The 21,423-nt window shown below is 48.9% G+C and overlaps 2 protein-coding genes across 5 annotated transcripts in view; one reads left to right on the forward strand and one right to left on the reverse strand.

Annotated features, from left to right (window-relative positions):
* LOC102060129 (tetraspanin-15-like) overlaps nucleotides 1–21,423 on the forward strand; it is a 99,129-nt gene that overhangs the window by 7,960 nt on the left and 69,746 nt on the right. The window contains exon 3 of one of the 4 annotated variants that reach the window (XM_055696044.1): nucleotides 17,065–17,148. The exons of the other annotated variants lie outside the window; for them this stretch is intronic. Within the exon in view, the coding sequence (XP_055552019.1) occupies nucleotides 17,065–17,148 (84 nt within the window). The remainder of the gene's footprint in view (nucleotides 1–17,064; nucleotides 17,149–21,423) is intronic. 4 annotated transcript variants of the gene reach the window in all.
* Nucleotides 53–21,185, reverse strand: TACR1 (tachykinin receptor 1). The gene is made up of 5 exons (XM_005438115.3): nucleotides 20,236–21,185; nucleotides 10,260–10,454; nucleotides 6,068–6,218; nucleotides 5,613–5,809; nucleotides 53–4,975 (listed from the first exon to the last, which is right to left on the reverse strand). The coding sequence occupies exons 1-5, from the start codon at nucleotides 20,631–20,633 to the stop codon at nucleotides 4,684–4,686; spliced, it is 1,233 nt and encodes a 410-aa protein (XP_005438172.1). The 5' UTR covers nucleotides 20,634–21,185; the 3' UTR covers nucleotides 53–4,683.

Consider the following 21,423-nt stretch of genomic DNA (forward strand, 5'->3'; position numbering starts at 1 on the left):
CCACCAGTTGCCTCCTCTCATTGTGGGCTATTGAACCAGTTGCAACACGGTCTCACAAAAGAAACGTTTATTTATGAAAATCCATTTGGACAAACCCGACAATCAGAGAGAGACCATTTTGGGGAGGAGGGCTGGATTTTTTTCTCTGTAGAGATGCTACTATGGGAGGAGGGTTGGATTTTTTTCTCTGTAGAGATGCTACTATGGGAGGAGGGTTGGATTTTTTTCTCTGTAGAGATGCTACTATGGGAAGAACTTCACACAAATCCCCTGTGAGCTGCCCCACACACCAAATACCAAAACCCAGATGTAAGTTGCAGCCCATCTCCTCCCCTCGCTCCCCTCCTGGCCCCAACCATATCATATTGCACAGAATCAGGAGCCTTTTTGTCTGGTGTGGAAAGTTTAAGGGCAGGGACACCCGAGAGTTATCTCTCATCCTCAGCTGCTCTTGGGACTCACTGTCCCTTCTCTGGGGTGCTGCGACTGTCATGTTCAAGTGATGAGTGTGATTTAGCTTCCAGCAGAGGTGGTATTTCAGGTGGATATACACAGGAAAAGGGGCTATTTGCGTGTTAAACTTTGCATTGTAACTGCTGTATTAATTATTCAGCTGGAAACAGATTTTTCAGGCAGGATGGTGTGTTCAATAGATTAATAACATTCCTGAAGCCTGAGAGGTGGGTATTATTGTTGTTGTTGTGGTTATTTTAAGAGTAAGCAAAAGCTAGGAGCTCTTGAGCTGGGCACTTCGATTATGTGATCTTGCAGGAGGGCTCTGGCTAGGGCACAGCAAACTGAAAAAAAAACCCCAACCTGTGTCAGCCCTGTGAAAATACACAGCAAAGAGCGGATGCTCTGCTACCACCTCACGTCACTACCCATTGGCAGATGCAGTGTGCTCGGCTGGGCCAAGCAGTGACGGCATCCCTCCAGGGACAGCAAAATAAAAGTAATAATAAAGAGAAGTAGTGGGTGGGCAGCCTTTTGCGTGTCTACTGGCAATCCTGTTACAAGCACTACAAACAATGGGGATCAGTACTGGCTGCTTTGCTTTGACTTCCACATTTGCAAAGTTACCTAATTCTTGTGGCAAGCAGGCACTTGCTTGGCTTTTGCTTGTTTTTTGTTTTAAGTTGGTGTGAGACAAATGGTTACACATGGTACGGGGAGTAAAAGTATTTTGGAGCAATTGAGCAGACCTTGAGGTATGTATGGAGATGGGGTTTTGTTGGTCTGTGCTCCTGCTGGAAGCTAAGGGGGAAGAGTGATTTCTGGGTGCCAGGAAGCAAACTTGAGTTTACAATCAATCCCTTGGGGGTAAGGAGGTGGCTCCGGGTTGGGATTTGGGTTTCAGAGCTCCCTTCTGCAATGGTTTTAGATTGGAGTGCATTGTCATTGAGCTTAGGCAGCTCCCTTTAAGGATGATGGGAGTTATCTGTATGCCTCCAAGGAGGAGATGGCAAAGGGATGCGTACAGACCTGCTGAGTGATTCTCTCCAGATGCTATTATTTCGCATTTCAGAGAGCCAGGAAAGAGACAAAGAAACAGTCTTGTTTGCGATTGAATTTCTAATCACAGATCTGCAAGCAAACGAGGAGAACAGGCTTAATAAACCAGAAAAAACCTCTGTATTACAGCTGACCTTTTTGAAAGGAGAGCTGGAAATAGTGCAGAGATTGGACTCACCATACGGTTAGGTGCCCCCTTCCCAAGCCTGGGCAGGGGTGTCTTTTGTTTTAGGCTTTTCAGTCTTCAAAAGAAGACTTCTCTGTGGCTTTTGCATGCACAGAGCATCCCAAAATTGGTGAAACCAGCTAATGTTGCCTGATGCGTGTCACGTGTGTGGACATGGACCTGACCCAAACTTCTCACCCTGTGGGCTGGCCTAGCTCCTAAATGTCAAAAGACCCTCATCCCTGTTCCTGCCTCTATCAACAGAATAACTTGGCACTTGGAGGGGAGAAAGGAAAACTTGGATTTGGGTGTGTTGTACCCATTTACACAGAACATTTTTCTTTTCCTGCATGGGTCTCCATCTGTTGAATGATCCCTTGACATGTTCCCATCAGCCTGGCTGTCCCAGGCAGGTTCTGCTGAGGTTGTTGGCACTGTTTATAACAGGTGGGAATTTTCCCCGCTTTATTTCAAGAGATAGTTTTCTACAAGATGCACCAGAAGCAGTCAGGCTGTAAACTGTCAGCTTGAATTGAAGTCTCCATGCACACCCTTGGGGTTATCCTGCGTTTAAAGCTGAGCATTGCTTGTGAGAAGACAGTTGTCGCTTCTCTGCACATCTCATGATCACAGCATCCTTGGGGCATAAAACACGGAGGACAAAAGGCCAGCTTGGTTATATATATATATATACACACACACACACACACGTATATATATATTATTTTTTTTTTTGTAAATGCTGACTTTGTAGGCTCACAAGCTGACACAAACTCTTGTGTGTGGGGTGTATGGAGCAGATCTCTGCTTACCTTATTTGGCTCTTTAGACCATTTTGAGATATTTGGTTTTATTTTAATTTGGAGTTTGGGTTGGCAGCTGTGAATAAATCAGAATTTGGCTCTGGTTTGTAGCACCTTCTTGTGTATTGGCAGCACAGCTCCTGTGGAGTTGGTGGTAAAAGTTTCCTAGTCCAACCCTTGTGTTATAACCCGTGGTGTCGCCCGTCCCTTCGATTGCTGCTGCCTGGGGCTGGTGGTTTTTTGCAAAACCGAATCCCCAGGCAGGCTCGTGCAGGGTTGCAGGAGGCAACAGCAAGGGAACGTGTCTTAAGGCGATGAGAACAGTGAGAAGTGGAAGTTTAAGCACAAAAAAAAGTGTATTCCAGCATGTGCGTGGAGCACGTGGCAGTTTGTGATGTCATGTAGTCGCAGCAGTTGGGAAGGGTGTGGGAGTGGCTGGAAGAGCTGCTCCTTGCTGATGGCACTTGGCAGGATTTTTGGATAAAAAATGAAGATGATCATCCTTGTCAATCTGGTTTTGCAGCCATTTTGTTGCTCTTGGATCCATCTATTTGCCCGTTCATTTAATTTCTGCGGGAGTCATTGCTTAAATATGTGTATTTTTATCTCCAAGAACCATCGTGGCTGGGGAATTTATTAGTGACTGGATGTTCCAGCAGCCAGTTTGGAGACAGAAGAGTTGAAAAGCTCCAAAAGTCATCTCTGCTTTACTTCCAGAAATTGCTGTGTGCTCAGCAGGGTCTGACGTTCAGCTGCTTTAAAATGAATGAGCAGTTTCCTTGCCCTGTGCAAAGCTGTTGTGCATCTCTCCAGATTTCTATTTTGCAGTGAATCCATTTTAGGAGTTGGAATTCTACACCAAAAGCGAGAATTTGGACTGGGAGCAAGCAGCAGTCGATACAACTGCCCCCAGACTTGTGGGTTTGTTCCCAATGAGCCAAATTTACCCAATTCTCATTTTATTTACCTTTTTTCCCTGCTTTGAGTGTATGTTCATAACTTGCTGGCCAAAGGAGCCCTTGGTACGAACAGTCGCAATGAAAATTATCCATTATAACAGGACTAAAATATTAGATATATCCATGTACACATCATAAATGTAGTATTTTATAGAAAAGATGGGGGATTAAAAGAAAAAAACGTTTCCCTCATTAAAACAAAATCCAGAAAGTGGAAGTGAATCATTTCAACCCTCCTCTGAGTAAAAGATGTCTGCAAAACTCTTGTCTCCCTTCAAACCTTGTACGCTGGCAAAAACCTTGTTTTTCTGGCAGAATCCTACGATGCCCCTTTCTGTGCAGCTCTAAACATTTCCAGGTTGTGAAAAACATTTCAGTATGGTCAGTATCTTCTTCTCCAGACCTCCACAGACTTCCAAAAATCTATCGAAGACACATCACCCTGGGCCTTTTAGGAAATCACAGTGATCGCTTTTGGCACATATGGTTGATTAACGACAACCAAAGTCTGGCTCAGTTCAAAAATCCTTTTCAAGAGCCTTGTTTCGATGAGCCGTGTTGTGGACTGGCAACAGAAGACCATCGTGCAGAGGGATGTGGGTGCTGGAGATGAGCTGACACTGTGCAGAAATGCTTAGATCTGAGTCAAAGCGCTGAGGGGCCAGTGGTGCCCCATGGATATACAGGCTCCTGTAGTTGAAAACAGCATTTTTTTGCTGGATTTTTGAATTGAATACCCCTCTGGATATTCAACCGGGAGTGACAGGGAGAATGCAATTAAAGGTGGGAGGAGGGAAGTGCAAGACTGGTTCATTTTCCTGTGGAGTGGGAAGCACTGAGAGATCCCTGCTGCTTTGCAGAGAGCAGGGAAGCACCTGCCAATGTTCTACTTGAGGTTTAGGGGAAAAACCCAGCTCTGTCCCATTTCTGCGTCCTATCTGCCTGCTTGGCACGTGGTGGGTTGGATAAGCAGCAAGCAAGGCAGAGGCCAGCCAAACCTCCCTTGTGTTCGGGCTTGAGCCACAGTGTAGCACATGAAATTAATTCAAAGCTTTTGCTCTCGGGCTCGCCCAAGGATGGTGAGCGAGTGGCACAGCAAGAGAGGGTAAAACAGCATGGGGAAAAAAGCTGGCACATCACAAACCAGGGTGGTGACGCTGGGTGGATTGAGCGCTGGAGCATCCCAGTGAGGGAAAGGGGATGGTGGCACCCTTGTGAGCAGCCAACGGAGACAGGGAGCTGCTTAGGTGAGTGTGTTGGAGTAGAAGCTGAAGCTTTCGGAGACTGTTTTGGAGTCGCTGCGGGAGGAGCCATTGGAGGTCATGTCTACGGAGAGACGCTTGGCCTTGCTGCTCTCCTCCAGCTCCTCTTCAGCCGCACCAACCGCCGAGGACACGGTAGTCTCTATCCGGCTGACCTTGTACATGCTGCTCTGTGTCTGCAGGTACCTGGCTGACTTCATTTCCAGGCCCTCATACTCACCGGCGCTGATGAATGGGCACCACCGAAATGCGTGTTTGAACCCCACACGAAACCTGGGGGAAAAGAAGAGATGGGGAAAGGCAGGCATGAGGGATGTGGAGATGGCAGAAAGACCTCGCTAGGAGTGGAATGACAGAGCTAAGCACTGTGAAACAACAAAAAACCCTGCTACTTTTCACTAAAGGGAGGAAAAAACACTGGTAAATCCCAATTGGGAATCAGAACTGTTTTGATACCTATCCTCAAATCCCACTTTAGGCAAGACTTATTTAGGTGAGTATTGTATCATAGAATCATAGAACAGTTTGGGTTGGAAGGGACCTTAAAGATCACCCAGTGCCACCCCCCAGCCATGGGCAGGGACACCTTCCACCAGACCAGGTTTCTCCAAGCCCTGTCCAGCCTGGCCTTGAACCTTCCAGGGATGGGGCACTCACAGCTGCTCTGGGCAACCTCTTCCAGTGCCTCGCCACCCTCACAGTACAGAATTTCTTCTTATTATCTAATCTAAAACTGTCCTCTTCCAGTATTGTCCCTGCATCTGCTGGAAGCAGCCCCTGACAGAGAATGGGACACAACCATCCTGGAAAAACTCTCCATCCATACTGTCCTCCATCAGACCCCTGTGTATCTCCCCCTCCTCAGCTCCCTGGTACACCAAGATGCTGCTGAAAGTCACTCGAAACCCACCTGTCGTTGAGGCAGCAGTAGATGATGGGGTTGTACATGGTGGAGCTCATGGCCAGCCACATGATGGCCAAGTAAACCTGCTGGATGAACTTCTGCAGGTACCACTCGGGGTTGAAATACTGCAGGGTGAAGTAGATGTGGTAGGGCAGCCAGCACAGCGCGAAGGTGCATACCACAATGATCATCATCTTCACTACCTGTGTGGAGAAGAGAGGGCAGGAAAGCAAAGTCATCCATCGAACACCCCACCAACTCCCCAGTCTCTCCCTGGAGACCCTTCCAACCAGGAACCACGCACGTTGATGGAGGACACGGATCTGGAGGACACACTGTGCTGTTAGCGACAACCATGCAACGAGTCCTGACCTGTTTCCCTGCCTAATGAGGTATTTTTGGCTGTGGTTAGTTGGGATTGGGCGTGAATTATGGCTCCTACTGTACTCGGAGCTCCTTACCTTCCGCTTAGCCGAGACCTGCTCATGGTAGCGGTCGGAGGAGTCGCCGGGTATCTCGCTCGCCCAGAGGGTGACACCGACCACAGTGTAGGCACATCCTATCACCAGAAGCGGCAAGAAGTAGATCAGGATGGTCATGCAGAAGTGATACCTAGAAAAAATGGTGCTTGTTGAGTGTGTCCTCTACCTATTCAGGCTTTTTCTTGCAAACTGAGTTTGAGGGCAAAGTGCTTCACAGGGCAAAGAGGATTTGGCACGATTGCCTGCAGAGCTCAGGCTGCTGAGAAGCGCTCCTTACTTTCACCCCGATCTTCTCCAAGCCTCTTCTGCCAGCCTTTGGCAGCCTAGCACCCTCCTGGGATGGGATGTAGAAGCTAGTGAAGAACTTGTGTTACCTTCGTAAAGCAAGGATGTTTTAGCTGAAGTGGCTCTACTCTCACTTCCATTCTGTTTACACCCCAAATTAACCTAGAGATGAATGCTCGCTCTTATCACACCTTTTATATGGCAGTCCTGCAGGAGCAAATGTGGGTTTTTTGAAATATAAAGGATGGGAATATTAAGCTGAAGAAATAAAGGCTTTCCCTGCAGGGCAAATTCTGCATCTTGGATACAGTTTGCCTAAATCCTGGTCCACCATCAGTTTAGCTGGCTTTGGGTGGCACAATGCTTAACCCCAGTCTCCAAAAACACAGCCTAAACCCTTGTCGTGGAGGCTGATTAAAATTTTCTCGTCAACTCAGTGATCGGGTCGGTTCTCCAGGTTCGTGGAAAGGGCAGGATCTTTGTGTCTGTTTATAGTGGGTATAAATGTGTCCAAAATCGAATGAGGGGGTCTGGATTAAACTGTCAGCCCAGGCTTGAGACTGTTTTGTTGTAAAGTCAGTGGAGTCGTGACAGGTTGCAATAGTCACTGGGATTGCATTGGGTTCAGTGAAGGATTTATGCTAGATAGTAGCTGGTTTAAAAAGGAAAACAAATAATGCTGTTTTTAATAAACAGGATGGGGATGGGCGGTTTGACCTTGCGGGTTCCTTCCTAGCATCAGAGCTTGCAAAAACCTCTCTCCCCTGCAGAAAGATAAGAAACAGCAGTAGAAAAACGTGGCTGGCTTGCATGGTGCTGACTTGCAAAGCATCACGCCAGGTGAGGAGGAAATTTTCTTCCAACAGCTTTAGGGTCTTCACATGCAGTTTTGGGGTGCGTTTGGCTAAAATGCAAGGTGCTGCATCTGTTCAGGCCCTGTAGCCACACTCTGCTCTTGCACTCACTCGTCCTCCCGGGAATTTTGATTGAATAATATCTCCAAAGTGTAATGAATGGGTCAGGCTCGTGCCTGGTGCAGCTGCCACAGGGAATGGGGTTGGCCCTGCACCCGTGCTGCCACGCCAGCTCCTTCTTGTTTTGTACCTGCAATTTCATTTGGCCTCCTCTTTGCCCAGCGCTAATCACATTTGAGCTGGATTGTGTAGGGCTGTTTTCTATTTTGCTAATTAAAGAGGCGTCTCTGTGGCTCTGTGATGAAGATTTTGTTGCAGTTCCCGTGTAATGCAGGGTCTTGAAACAGCTGCAAACAGCTGAGAGCGATGCAGAAATGCCCCAGAGGAGCTGTGAGACAACATTAGCAAGATGGACCTTTATTTTCTGAGCTGTCTGGGCATAGTAGGGACAGGAATTTCCAAAGAGCCCTGGGACATTTTTTTTTTTTTTTTGGACCCTGGGCACTGAAAACCAGTCTCCACGTGAAACCATTCATATATTTTCTCTACAAGAGTTGTGGGATCACAACACCTAGAGAAGCCTGGGGTTTGTAATTTAAATGTCTTGTGTGGGGATTTGGGGTCTGCTATAGGACGCAGGAGCCTGTAGGGGGTTATGGGGCAGAGATGCTGGAGGAGGGGGCTGCCAGCTCCTTTTGCCTTGCACAGCCCAGATGGTCGCTGCGGGCTGTTATCTCCCAGAGAAGCCGGTGAGTGGAGCGGCTTTTCCCCTTCCCTTAACAAACCGAAATGGCAGCTAATGAAATTGGAATAGATCAGACATCTATTCTGAAACCAAAAGCGGGAGAGGGAATTGGTGGTTAGCAGCGCTGAGCAGCCACTGAATTGAATCCAGCTCAACTGCCAGCTCCCGTTGCGGATGCATCTTGCTTGCGCTGAGGTCTTCACCCACTTCCCCCTGTATGAGCAGGCTGAGAACGGGCACATTTTCCCAGTGAAAAAAACCTCATGTGCATATCCTGGTCTCTGATACTGCCTGCATGCTGCGGTTGTGCCTTCTGGGATCCATTTGCCAAGAGAAAGGACCCCCCGGTGTAGGTAGAAGCCTCCAATTGTCACTATGAACTGAAAAAATAATATTATTTTTCATCATGGCATTGCAAACAAGCCAGCTGCTGCTGGTGCCTTCCTTAAATAACTGCACCAAGGCCATGTGAGCAGGGGAGGGGGTTTGACAGCGACCCGACCACCTGTCCCTGCAAAGTTATTTTGGGGCAGTAAAATAAAAATAACATCTTGGGCTCTGAGGTATGCAAGTGAGTTTGCGCCGTTTGGAGAGACTGTCGTTTTCAGTCCCCGCCAAATCATTTGGGGTTGTTATTTTGGGGCAGTGAAATAAAAAAATAGTATCTTGGGCTCTGAAGTATGCAAGTGAGTTTGCACTGTTTGGAGAGAGTGTTGTTTTCAGTCCCTGCCAAATTATTTGGAGGGTTGGGCTATTTAAAAGCTTCTGCTTAGCATCTGCTTGCCCGGCTGCCCTCACCTGTCTGCAGAGCCGAAGAGCATGGGGTGCTCAGGCTTTGAATTGGCACCCAGCTTCCAGCAGCAAATCATTCCCAGGTGAACGGTGGCATTTTTCTCTTGAATTAACTATTTGAAAAAGTGACGGCCCCAGCGTACAGCCAAATGGCAAATGATCTCTTGAAATCAGGCCCTGAGCTCACGCCGGTGGCTGCTTTGATCTGAGGGGGCTCAACCCGATCCCAGCCGCGTGAGCTTTCTAAGCCAGCGGCGTTTCTTCATGCTGGCTGTATTTACCATGGTGGCCTGGAATAATTAAAGTTGGAAAACATCTCTGGAGATCAGCTGGGCTAGCCCCAGCTTAGTTCTTGCCCTACCTGCCTTGCAATGCAAATAAATAAGATTATAATAAATGATACCATCCAGCTCTCTGCAGCCCACCTCTTGCTGCTGACTGGCAAACTCATCTCATTTATCTTACGGAGACACCTTTTCCAGGGTCAAGCCGGCTTTGAACACCTTCTGCATGTGTGCCCGTGTCCCATGCTTTGGCTCCAGCACAATTTCACAGCCCTAATTCATTGCTCCACGGGACTGGAGATCACAAACGCCTTTTTTTTTCCCCAGTTCCTCTTCTTTTTCCTTAGTGCATGACATTTAACTCGCCGTGTGACGCACGGACTTCAAAGAGGGAACTACAGAGGGCTGTGGTCTACACTGGCAGATCAGTGGGGTTGCCCAGACCCTTTGGAAATACCAGATTTAATTAGCCAGCACCTTAATGGGAAGGAAGGAGATTCCTGCTGAGCTCTCCTAGCCCTGTGTTTGCCTCCCAGCCTGAGCTGATGTCACAGAGCCCCTTTTTTAGCTTATTTTTTAAGCTGTTGAGTGAATTTTGGGGCATTTGGACTCAGTAAATCCCAAACCAGGTGTTTTTCTGTTATTGCCTGGCCAAGACACTGCCGGTAAACCCCTATTTACCTCTTGCAGGAATAACTCTCACCCCAGGAAGCCCTTAGGGGTTGGGGTTGCAGAAAAGGTGCTGCAAAAACCAGAGCCATACCTGTGTGTATGAATAAGGCCCTGGAGGCAACGCAGACCCCATCCCGACAGCCGAAGTATTGCATCTTAGCAGTTTTACATGAGTTTCCCTCGAGGATGAAGCACCCAAGAAGGGCAGGGAGCATGGTACAGCATGGGGCAATGCTTGGACCACGAGCAGCGCTAAACTCACCTTAACGTGCCCTGAGATGATACAGATGGAGATTTTGGTACCGTCAACCACGTAGCACTGGCCCTCGCTAGGGTTAGGGAGAGGATGACCCCATCCCAAGGAGCTCTGAGCCATTCCCATCCTTCCTTGCTTCCTTTTTAAATATTTTTTTGGGTATTTTTTCTGTACAGTGCCTTGTCCCCACTCTCATCCCCACTGCCAGAAAAGTTCAACTCACGTTTTTCCATACACGTTGGTGCTGTGGTCCGGCCACTCCACCAGGCACACCAGCCGGCCCGGCAGCTTCTCCATCACCGAGTAGTAACCCTGGGGGAAAGCCAGCAGGAAAGCCAGGAGCCAGATGATGCCGATGACCACCTTGGTGGCGGTGGCTGAGAGACGGGGTTGCAGCGGGTGGATGATAGCCATGTACCTGCAAGGTGGGAAAAGGAGAAATCAAGGCTGGAAAGCCATGATGTTGCAGCTTTTGGGGCTGTTTTAGGTCTCCCTGGCATGGAGGTCGTACTTTTGGCACCCCCTTAATGCATCCTGGCAGACCCTCACTCCACACAATGCAAACGGCATCGAATAATCCCTTTATGGAGGATTCCCCAGCCAATGCTCTCATTCTCTTGCAGCACTTTACCCTCGAGATTTGAATCCCGTTTGAGACACTCACTGACTTTTAGCTGAAAATCAGCTTCACTAACGCAATCAGCAACGGACTGCTTCTGCAAAGACCGTTTTGTACAAAGCCAGCCGCGATGCTGCCATCAGGCAGCAGCCGCTTTGGCAGCACCCGGTAGTTTTGGACCTGCACAAAATCATCTCTCTGTGGTAGATCACAGTGCCAAGTGTTACAGGAGGAGAACCAAAAAGAAGAGTGCTGGACCAGTGTGGGATGGGTGATCAGAGATGCCACCTATGTTTGCCAAGCTCCTGGGCTCTGTCCCCTGAATATCAGCCATCATACGCAAGGAAAGCTGCAGTGGTGACAAGGTGGATTGAATTTATCCCTCTGCAAATCTGGTTTTGCAAAGCTGGCAGCAGCCAGCAGCACTGGAAGGATTAAGTGAGAAAGTCACAGATTTTTTATTTCCCCCCCAGCTCCACATCAAGCTTTGGGAAGAGGAGAAACATTGCATTGCTCTGCATGTGTTATCTCCCAAGGCATCTGCAGCCTCCTCTTTTTCTCCTTTCATCCCTTCTTTCAGGGAATGAACAGTTTTTCCTAGATGGAAAATACTCTGTGTTGTGGTTTTGGGTGGCCACTTGCAAAGACATAGGGATTCATATATAAATATGCAGGAGGCACTGCTGTCAGCTCTTCCTCTGCCCCAGGGTGCCAAACCATATCACCTTTGTGCAGCTGAAAATCCACCTAATCCACCTGATAATTATCCCTTGGAAATCTGGTTGGTACTTGAAATTGAAGCTGGTTAGAAAGAGCCGAGGCCATGGGTGTTAGTGCTACTCTGGCGCAGCAGCTGGTGATGCATCAAGGTCTCCTGGTTTCTGCATCCACATTTCATTTTCCACTTGTCAGACTGCAATCCGCTTCCTGGGACCCTGCAAGGACTCGTCTCCTTCCTCTTCCTCATCCTCCAGGCGCCTGGTGTTGGCTGAGCCCCTCGTTAGTGGGTTTGCTGACCCTGGATGAGGTTTAGGTGGGCTTTGTCGTGGGGTTCAGAGCAGGTTACCCTGGGTTTATGCTGCCAAGCAGCAAGAAGTCCATGTGCCCATGTTTGCTGCTGATGCTCAACCTGACAGTTCAAGCTTAGGCATGCAAATGATAGAAAACGAGGGATTCCCACAAAGGTTGGGCCATTTCTGTTGGAAAACTTGTTTGCAGAAACTTCTGAAGCTGACACCTCTGTAAAGCAAAGCCAGAACTTGATTGCAACCAGCTAGAAATGCTTTTACATCTCCACCCTTGTTCTGCCAGTGCGTTTTAGATGACTTTCCTCATCGGTTTAAAGCACTTTGCAGCTGCAGAAGCCCTCATGGTTGATAAAACATCCAAATCATCGCTGTAACGATGAACTAAACCCCAGCTGTATTGCCTAGAAACCTTTCCAACCACCATCAACTTGTCTGCAACGCTGTCTTCTGGTGGAAAGGAGATGGCGAAATTCATCCAACCACGCTGGCATTGCAAGGGTGAGGTCAGGGAGGCAGGAGAGAGCAAGCTGGCGGCGCTTTGGGGAAAACTGGACCCAAATCCTATTTTTCAGCAGCGATTCCCAATCCATCAGTCCTGGAGCAACCTCTGAAATATTCCCTTGGGAATGCTGGGGGTTCAGCTGCCCATCAGGATTAAAAATGGGAATAATAACAGTTCTCCCAGACAGGGGCTCTGACAGGGAAGAAAAAAATGTAATAAAAAGGGTCTGGGCTGCTTGAAGGAGCTGGCATTACAGACCATAAAAATGCTGGAGATAGATGGAAATGTACAAACATCCTGAAAATAATGAGACCATTATTTCATATTAAAATATCTTATAATTATATGATAATTGTATCACTAAGCAGAAAATTGTCCTAACATTTTAATAACTGCTTCCTTTTAATTTTTTTTTCCCTTTTTTCTTTGTTTCCCTCCTCTCCTTGATGAGAACATTTGATACAAAACCAAACTGGGGAGGGGGGGAGCAGACAATATGGTTTCATGGCTGCCTTAGCTTGGATGACAGCTGCCGTCTTGCTGATACTGGGGTGCAAAATCATCAGTACAGGCAGCAAAGCAGCTTCTTTTGCCTTCTTCCAGCACTGGGGCTGCCACGCTCAAATAATTCTCATTTACTTGCAGACCAGTCAGACATTCTGTGTTTCTCTACCCAGTACGTTTGCGCGTATTCCTGTCTCTGAATTTTTGGTTTTTTGGGGGATTTTTGGCCACTGCTGGATCATTTTTTCCGCAAAAGCCAGTTTACTTCCTTGCAATTCTGCTCAGTTTTGAGCCAAATCCTCCCCTGTGGTGTGTTTCTATGGCAGGGTTTTGGATAAGCTAAAATAAAACCTTCCTTCTGAGCAAGCATGGGGTACTGCAGGTACCTCCAGGTTGTCTTCTTCCCTCTGTGTAAGTTCAACCTCCCAGGCGAGGCTGTGGTAGGTGCTGCAGCCAAACCTCCATCAATCACTTCTTAGCAGGGTAGAAAAATCACACGTCAATCATGAATTTGCCTTTCAGCAAAAAAAAAAAACCAACCCTTGCCAATCTGTTTATTTTTTATTAATAACAAGACGTTTGTGCTCAAATTGAAATGCCAAGTGCAGGCGCAGGGTGCAGCTGCGATGCCCCGGGGTGTCTGTGAGGTGCTGGCGGGCATTTGGTTTTCCAAGGCATTGATGGGAGCATAATGCCGGGAAGCTGCTGCCCTTCTTGGCTTGGCCACATCGGTCCTGGCCGCACCGGTGAGAGGCAGGCTCTGGAAAGCAAGGCTGATGAGTTTATTAGCTCATATTTCTCCTCGCCAAGTGCCTCTGTGGCCCCATGCTGCCCATCTCCCTAAGATGCTGTATCCTATTAGAGAGATTTATTCTTTTTCTCTGCCGTCCAAGAGGGTGGTTTTCCAATCCATTTAAAAAATTGTGGTTTGCAGAGGATAATCATGCATGGGAGGTCAGGAAGAGGAGCGTGTTCCCATGTAAGCATCCTGCCCTTGCTGCCGCGGCAGGTGACAAACCACCATGGGGTCTTCAAGTCCTAAGTTGTCACAGGGGATTGGCTCATGGTTGAGGATTTAAGGGCAGATTCCCCGCGTTAGGGAAAGGTTTTATCCCTGTGCAGGTGGTGCGCAGGGGTAGCACCGGGAATGGGGCCGTTTGCCTGCAGAAGGTGTTGGGATGGGCGGACTTGATGATACCTGTTCCTCAAAACGAAACGATCTGCTGTTGCTCTCCTTTTGGATGGCAGCGCCGCCTTCGCGTGCAAACCATCGTTCAGTTGTGCAAGCACAGGGCTGCCCGGGTCCTTGCAGGAGAATCCTGATGCCATTGCAGCTGCGTTGTCCTTGCACCTTTCCCACCACATATAATGTTTTCAATCCGCCATGTTTAACAAGCTGGGCACTGAGGCACACAACTTTACACCAGACGCTATTTGATGATGTTGGTAATGCTGTTTGCTGTTGTTTAAATATTTTATTGGGTGTTGGGGGGGGGTGTTACCATGACGATGTAATAGCATTTGAGTACAACGTTGTACCAGGGTAGCTCCGAGCGTATTGGTTATTAAATAGGTCCTGCATTTGAGGCAGTGTAGCCATCTATTAATTGCATCTGGAAATCTGAAGTCTGCCTGGATAACTAACATTACACAATTGTTTCCACCCTCATGGAGATGAGATTAATACAATAGCAAAAACTGATGAAGCGTCTTTCATCCCAGAGTTTCCTTATCTGCTTCATTAAGTAATAAAGATACAATAGATAAGAGATGAGTAACCAAGAGGACGCAGAGTTTGTGCCGTGTGTTTTATTGCACAATGATTTCCTGTCCTGAGCAAAGAGGGATTTAGTGCAGAGTCAGTCCCAGGGGAGTCTGCAGCCGAGTCAGAGCAGATGCCCCGGATTCAGGTAGGTCAAATACCTCCGGCACAGTTCCAGGTCCTTCCTAACCCAAGAAATGAAAAGCTTCTCCATGGAGAGAACCCTGCCTTTTTGCTTTCCACGAGGATTGCGTTGCAGTGGCATGGATGTAAAACCAGAGTCCCTCCAGCAGATTTGCATAGCGAAGCTTGGCCTCGTTGCGCTGGCCCCACATACCTCGTAGCTGGCCGAGGGCCGAGGAGGCGAGCTGAGCCTTTCGTGCTTGAAACACGACGCTGGGGACAAAGGCACCACAAGCAGCTGCTTCCTCCTATTTATTGCTTTGACGTAAAACAGTGACCGTCCAAACCGAGAGATGGGCAGCGCGCTCCTGCCCCGAGACCTGTGTGATGCTCAGCGCTCGGCAAAGCGTCTTTGTCGAGCAGGAGGCTGCAGGTCTCTCACCAGCATTTCCCCTTAGCACCGATATGGCACAGTATCTTTCCTTTTCTAAAGCAGTGAAGTATTTCCTTTGAGCACAATCGGAAAGGACGTGTTACCCGCCACCAAACAGCGACCTGAGTTACGCCGGCAGCTTTGCAAACTCCCCTGCCCTCCTGCACCTCCTGCATCGCAGACCCCACCGGCACGCTGGGATTTAACAGCCAAATGCAGGTGAAACAGGATCAAACCCCAGTTAGTTGCAGCAGGCTGCTGAGGAGGCATAGAGCTCCCTCCTGCATTTGCTGACAGCACTGGGATGGGATGGGAGAGGAGGACCCAAAGCACAACCCAGCCCCGCTGAGACGCTGTTATTCGAGGCACCTATGTGACTTTATTAACCAATTAGTCCTGCCACTGGTTTGCAGCTGGAGAGTGGCAGGGGAGAACAAAAATCCGATGAAATGCAGAGCTGGTGACCCATCCAAACTGGTGCACTCCCTGCATGGGTACTTCCCACTGGGCCATTGGGGAGATCAGAATAAATTAAGGAATAAATTAAGAAAACCATCAAATAAACCAAATATCTCACCAGAGGCCCTCAAACTCCTATGGTGGCTTGTGCCAACGCTCAGCTCACGGATGAGCACCATGATCACACCAAAAGCACATCTAAAACCCGAGGCTCCGGCATCTCCGAGCCACCAAACTGTTGCTAATCCATCTTACTTCTGTATTTTTTGCCATGGGAGTTTCAAGCCCCCTCTTCTTTCCAAAGGAAAGGGGGAGAAAAAGATGTAATGTGGGTTTTGACAGGCTGGATTCATATCTAGCAGATGTTGGGGGATTAATTCCAGTTAATACCCATCAGATCAGTGACCGCTGTTGGGAACGGGGGCATAAACCAGCCTTGATGAGTGACCCTTTCCCAAGGTGCTCCCTTGCCTGCCCCCATCCCTCTGCTTTCCAGCTGGGAAATCAACGCTTTGAGCCAGCTCCGTGCTGGGTATCCAGCAGCTTCCTAGGGTTTTTGCAGCATGCAGTGATGCTTGATTTTTTGGGAATGCAAAAAGCTGCTTTGGTTATTGCTAGCTGGCGTGTAGGCGATGCCGCAGGGTGGCCGGTGCCGGGGCTGCTGGCCCTAAACCCCAGGTTCCTTTCGCATCCCCCTTGCTCCTCCATCTTCCAAATTACATCCCAGCGGAGCAAGATTACACAGCGCCGGGCGCAGATCAAAGTCCTGCTTTGCAAACCCCAGAAGTCCATTAAGTCAAGATTAAAAAATAAAAAATAAAAAATCCTTGGTGCTATATTAGGGTGTAAATGACTAATTAATCTGTCTGTGCGCTGATGTAATTTGTTCTCTCCGGAGGGTTTCTTTCTGCAGTAATCACCTCTTGGGGAAAACATGGGGTCACTGAGCTGGTGAATATGTGCCTGATATTCAGCTGGTTCATCCAACCTGAGAGTTCAAGCTTGCAAGCAGTAAATAATTTTCAGAGCTGTTTTTTCTGCTGCAAATAATATGGGGTTGGGGAGATATTAACAGGTCTTGGCTGCAGACTAGTAATTTTAGGAGCTGTGGCGGTGAATGAAGGTTCGCAGATTTGATGTTTCTTCTGCTGCTCCTGCTAGCAAATTAATGGATCTGAAGACACCTAATAGAATTTGATAACCCATTTGGAAATAAAAATGGGGATCGAAATAAGATCCCAGGTGGATTACCAAGCCCTGCGTGCTGGTCTGGCAGTGCTGGTGCTGGTGGAGGTCGGAGAGGCGGTTCTTTTAATGAGCAAGAGGAGCAGGTTTGCCCAGGAGTTGCAGGAGGTTAGCCCCACTGTATGTCATTTTTATAGCTGCTTTAGAGCAGAGGATGCTTTGCAGAAAAGGGAATTTGCTTTGTATTAAATAGCGCAAGCGCTGCACGGTCTGTCTTCACCCCGAGTTCATGGCAGGGCACTCACCCTTCTCATCAGTGTTTATTCAGTCTGCAGTGTTTTCGGCTTAGCTCACTTCAAGTTTTGAGATCAGAGAAGATTTTTTTGTTTTTTGTTTTCTGATTCCGCATGTAGTTGGATCTTTGCCTTGGGCTGCATTCCCGGTTGTCCGTCATCATGGAAACTCATTCCTCCATCAGAAGTTTGCTAATGGTGCAGGTGAGTGGCAGTGCTCAGAAATGAATCCAGGTCTCAAGGAGAGATAAAAAGTCAACAATTTATCTACCAATGCTCCTTCCTGTGTGCCACAGATACTGCGGCTTAGGGATGTCCAGAGATTTTTTTTTATTTCCCTCTAAGTGTGGCTGCAAATTAGCTCGGATTCACCATGGGCAGTGCTGGGCTTTCATTTCTCCTGGAAGATAGGGAAACCCCAGGATTTTCTATCTCTTTCAAGTGAATTAGTTCACAGGGAGAGTGGGAAGCCAGAAGGGGTTATGTGATGTGCTGTGGCACTGATATGCCTGAAAATGAAGGACATGGCAAATTTTATAATGCCAAAGCGAGCTGTTTGGCCTCCACTTTTGCAGGATGCTGAGGAGCAGCATCATGGCTTTTCCTGAGCAGACTTTACCAGCTGCTAGCCTTGACTCCTGAATTTCCTGCTATTGTTGCAGGGTTCAGCATAACACTTGCTATAGGATTAACATTTTTTTTTTTTCAGAACTGTTGTGCCCAGGCTGAAATAGGTCCTGGTGAAAGAGCAGATGGTCTAGTCTCAAGCAAAAGCCTTTTTTTTTTTCTGGCACAAACCCATGGTGGGTCCTGCAAAAAAAGACATTGGAAGAATCAGACCCACTTCCCCACTTGTTCTCTCAATGACTGTCACGGCTGTGCCAAGTCTTTCCAAGGCGGTTTCATATCCTCCGGCGAGGATGTTCTGGAAATCGCTTGCAGAAAGCACAAGCAGAGATGATTTAGGGGAGCAATCTGCAGACTGACACTCCTCTGAGCCTTCAGACTCCGTATCCAACTCTGCTGGATGGCTTAATATACTTTGGGAACGTGAGGCACATTCAATTCTGCTTTCCTAGTTTTCCCTGAAAATCAGAACTGCAGTCATGTTTGATTTCAGAGATGTCCTGGCTGTGAATCAACCCCATTTTGCTGAGCCTACCTGGCTCTGCTGCTCTGAATTCAGGTACTTGCTTTGCTTGTTCCTGCACAGCTTTTTGCTGCTTGCCAGGACAAATTTTTCCCTTTTAGGTTCCTGGAACAAGTTCCTGCATTTCATGCGTTTAAGTTACTATTATCAGGTTTCAGACACAAGAAAACAAACAATATTCCAGCTCCTGGAGGCGTTATTGCCTGCTGCTTGCCTGGAGGGGCAGAGGATGGGCTTTGCTGCTTTCACCTTCCCCATTTCTCACCTTGGTGGAAATTTGGGGTCAAGAAATGCAGCAGGTAGCTCTGTGCAGGAGGTGTTTGCAAACTAAGGCTGCAGCTTCTTTTGGGTCCTTCTCGGTGGGTGAGCCAAGCCTGCACGCACAGGTTTTTCAGCCCAGCCATGGGAAAACCAAGCCTCTGCTAAGGATTTGCAGATGCAAGAAGAAAGCTGGAAATGCCAATTACTCCCCAAAATTCAGCCCCAGGCTCCCAGACCTGCCTTTGCTCCCCATTATATACAAGATCCTCCAGCTTCCCCTGGCAGATTTGCTTTTCTGGTTATTCTGGAGTGTGGACCAAAGGCTAAAAATCAAACTATTAAAAAAACCACCACCAACAAAATCATCTTTCTAATTCATCCCAAATTGAAAGGGGCTTTGCCGGCTGATCCCCAACATCCTCAAAATGCAGATGCTCCTGAAACAGAGCCAGCAACACCATCAGGTAGGAACAGAGCCACTCTGGTAGTATTCCTCTTTTTATTTATTACTGCCTTAATTCTCCTCACATCTCCGGTATGAGAACGCGGTATGTCTGATTTATTTTGGGGAGAGGGTCTTGTAACCACTCCAGAGCGAAACAAAACCTGAGCCTGTTTTTAATGACTAGAGAGCATCATCCATCTCGAGCCCTGTTTCCCAAGCTGTCAGTGCCTGAGTTGTGATAGCACTATAATTTCTCGTAGGGAAATATCCGTGCCAGTTTGTGCAGCACTTAGATATCAGCTCAAAATGTGCTGGCATACGGCAATGCAAATCTCTTTCCTCCCCTTCACATGTATCTCCAGCCAAAATGTTTTTTACTCCCTGGGAAGAAGGGCCAAAAAGAAGCGTTGCAGAGCTGAGCTCTGTTGCGGGAAATATGTTGCGTTGGAAAAATCTGTTGCGCTTGAAATGCCGGTACTCAAGAGGGAATTGCAAAGCTGCTTGAGAGTCGATTTATTTCAAGTGCTGGTGCTAAAATGCCATCAAATCAGAGATTTCTTGGAGGGGGGGAGAAGCAGGAGCTGCACACTGGAGGTGCTTGGTGCATGGCTATTTTTTGTCCCTTGACCCCTGGCGCATCCCTCTGCGGTGAGAAGCAGCATCCCCCATGCTGCTGCACCCCACCAAGTGCTCACTGAACTTTTGATCGTGGCAAAATGCAAGCGGGATCTCACTCTACCGGCAGTCCCCAGCCATCAGGCAGCGCTGGCAGGGACCAGGCAGTGGAAAAAAACTGACTTAAGCTGTGCTGGCTGCCACCGAACGAGAGAAATCCCTGGCTCCTACCTCTCCGCCGTGCTCCCCACTAATAAAATCAAGGTGGGTTTGCTTGGGGACACACACCAGCATGCAACATAACAGCCCCCCACCGCGTCAAGATGCCTTTCCTGAGCCCGAGCGTCTTTCCAAGGCTGCTTAGTTCCCAACTCGGATCGAGAGACATGAAACAGCTCCTGCAGCACAGCGGAGGCACGTCCGACCCAGGCGTGTATTTTATGTCATGAGGTGATGCCATTTTGTGCTAAATACTGAGTTTGCTTTTAAACGAGGAGGTGGGAAAGGAACGGACGGCTCTGCAGAGGAGCTGGGAAGGGAGAGGACAGCGATGTACAAATGCACACCCAAGACGCGCTACCGACATGCACAGGGGTTACAAAGCCTTTTCTCAAGCTCCTTTCGCAGAGTGGACAAAGGATTGCCAAAGCCACCTGCAACCAGGGTGGGGAGATGGATTATTTCTAGGGCTCTTTTACCAAAACAAGCTTTATTTTAATTGCAATGTTCTCCCATCACCAGAGATTAGATGGAGCTGAGCACAGCACCCAGGTGGAGGCAAGACCTGGGTGCTGGGGAGGGTTTGACACTCAGAACTCACCTGTCCAGGGCGATGGCCGTCATGGAGTAGATGCTGGCGAAGACGGCGGCGATGGGGAAGAAGTTGTGAAACTTGCAGTAGAGCAGCCCGTAGTACCACTCGTTGTGGATGGCGTAGGTGAAGTTCACCACGGTGTTGAAGGCAGCCATGGAGGCTTCAGCAAAAGCCAGGTTCACCAAGAAGTAGTTGGTGACAGTGCGCATCCTCTTGTGAGCCAGGATGATCCACATCACCACCACGTTCCCCACCACCGACACCACCACGATGAGGGCGTAGGCGACAGCCCACAGGGCCACCTGCCACGGGGGCTGCACGAACTGGTTCGCAAAGGACTCGTTCAGGGAGATGTTGAGCAGCGGGTGCTCCAGCTCCGCTTCCAGCGGCAGCGCGTTATCCATCGCTCCGCAGCGCAGCCAGACCAGGCACACGGATACCTCGGGACACAGGTTCCTCCTGGTTATGGCACAGCAGGTCAGGATGCAACAAATTTTGGGCACAGGGCTAGTTTGGGGTGCAGGTTCCTCCTGTCTGGGGGTGCAGCTGGCACAGGGTGCCTGGCCATGTCAAGGCATGTGGCTGGTGCAGAGCACTGGTGCCTCCCAGTTTGGGCACAGCTGGACTGGGATGCACAGCGGGTTCAGGGCATGGGTCCCTCCTGGTTCAGGCACAGCTGGACTGGGATGCACGGCTGGTTCAGAGCACTAGTGCTTCCCAGTTCGGGCACAGCTGAACTGGGATGCACGGCTGGTTCAGAGCACTGGTGCGTCCCAGTTTGGGCACAGCTGGACTGGGATGCACAGCTGGTTCAGAGCACTGGTGCCTCCCAGTTTGGGCACAGCTGGACTGGGATGCACAGCTGGTTCAGAGCACTGGTGCCTCCCAGTTCGGGCACAGCTGGTTCAGAGCACTGGTTCCTCCTGGTTCAGGCACAGCTGGTTCAGTGCACAGGTCCCTCCCAGTTTGGGCACAGCTGGACTGGGATGCACAGCTGGACTGGGATGCACAGCTGGACTGGGATGCACAGGTCCCTCTGGGCTTGGCTGCAGCTTCGCTAGGGTGGAAATTCCTCCCAATTCAGGGCACAGCCAGTTCAGGATGCGGGTCCCTCCCGGTTCAGGACTGGAGCAGGATGCGGGTCCCTCCCAGTTCGGGGCACAGCCGGTCCAAGATGTGGGTCCCTCTTGGTTC

This window comes from Falco cherrug, chromosome 18 (assembly GCF_023634085.1).
Source record: "Falco cherrug isolate bFalChe1 chromosome 18, bFalChe1.pri, whole genome shotgun sequence".
Taxonomy (NCBI): domain Eukaryota; kingdom Metazoa; phylum Chordata; class Aves; order Falconiformes; family Falconidae; genus Falco; species Falco cherrug.

Excerpts from the sequence above, each read along its gene's own strand:
- TACR1 (XM_005438115.3), bottom strand. The coding sequence starts at position 20,633 with ATGGATAACGCGCTGCCGCTGGAAGCGGAGCTGGAGCACCCGCTGCTC. Across the intron at positions 5,810-6,067 it reads AGGTCTCGGCTAAGCGGAAG|GTAGTGAAGATGATGATCAT; the intron begins GTAAGGAGCTCC and ends TTCTCCACACAG. Across the intron at positions 4,976-5,612 it reads TACTGCTGCCTCAACGACAG|GTTTCGTGTGGGGTTCAAAC; the intron begins GTGGGTTTCGAG and ends CTTTTCCCCCAG.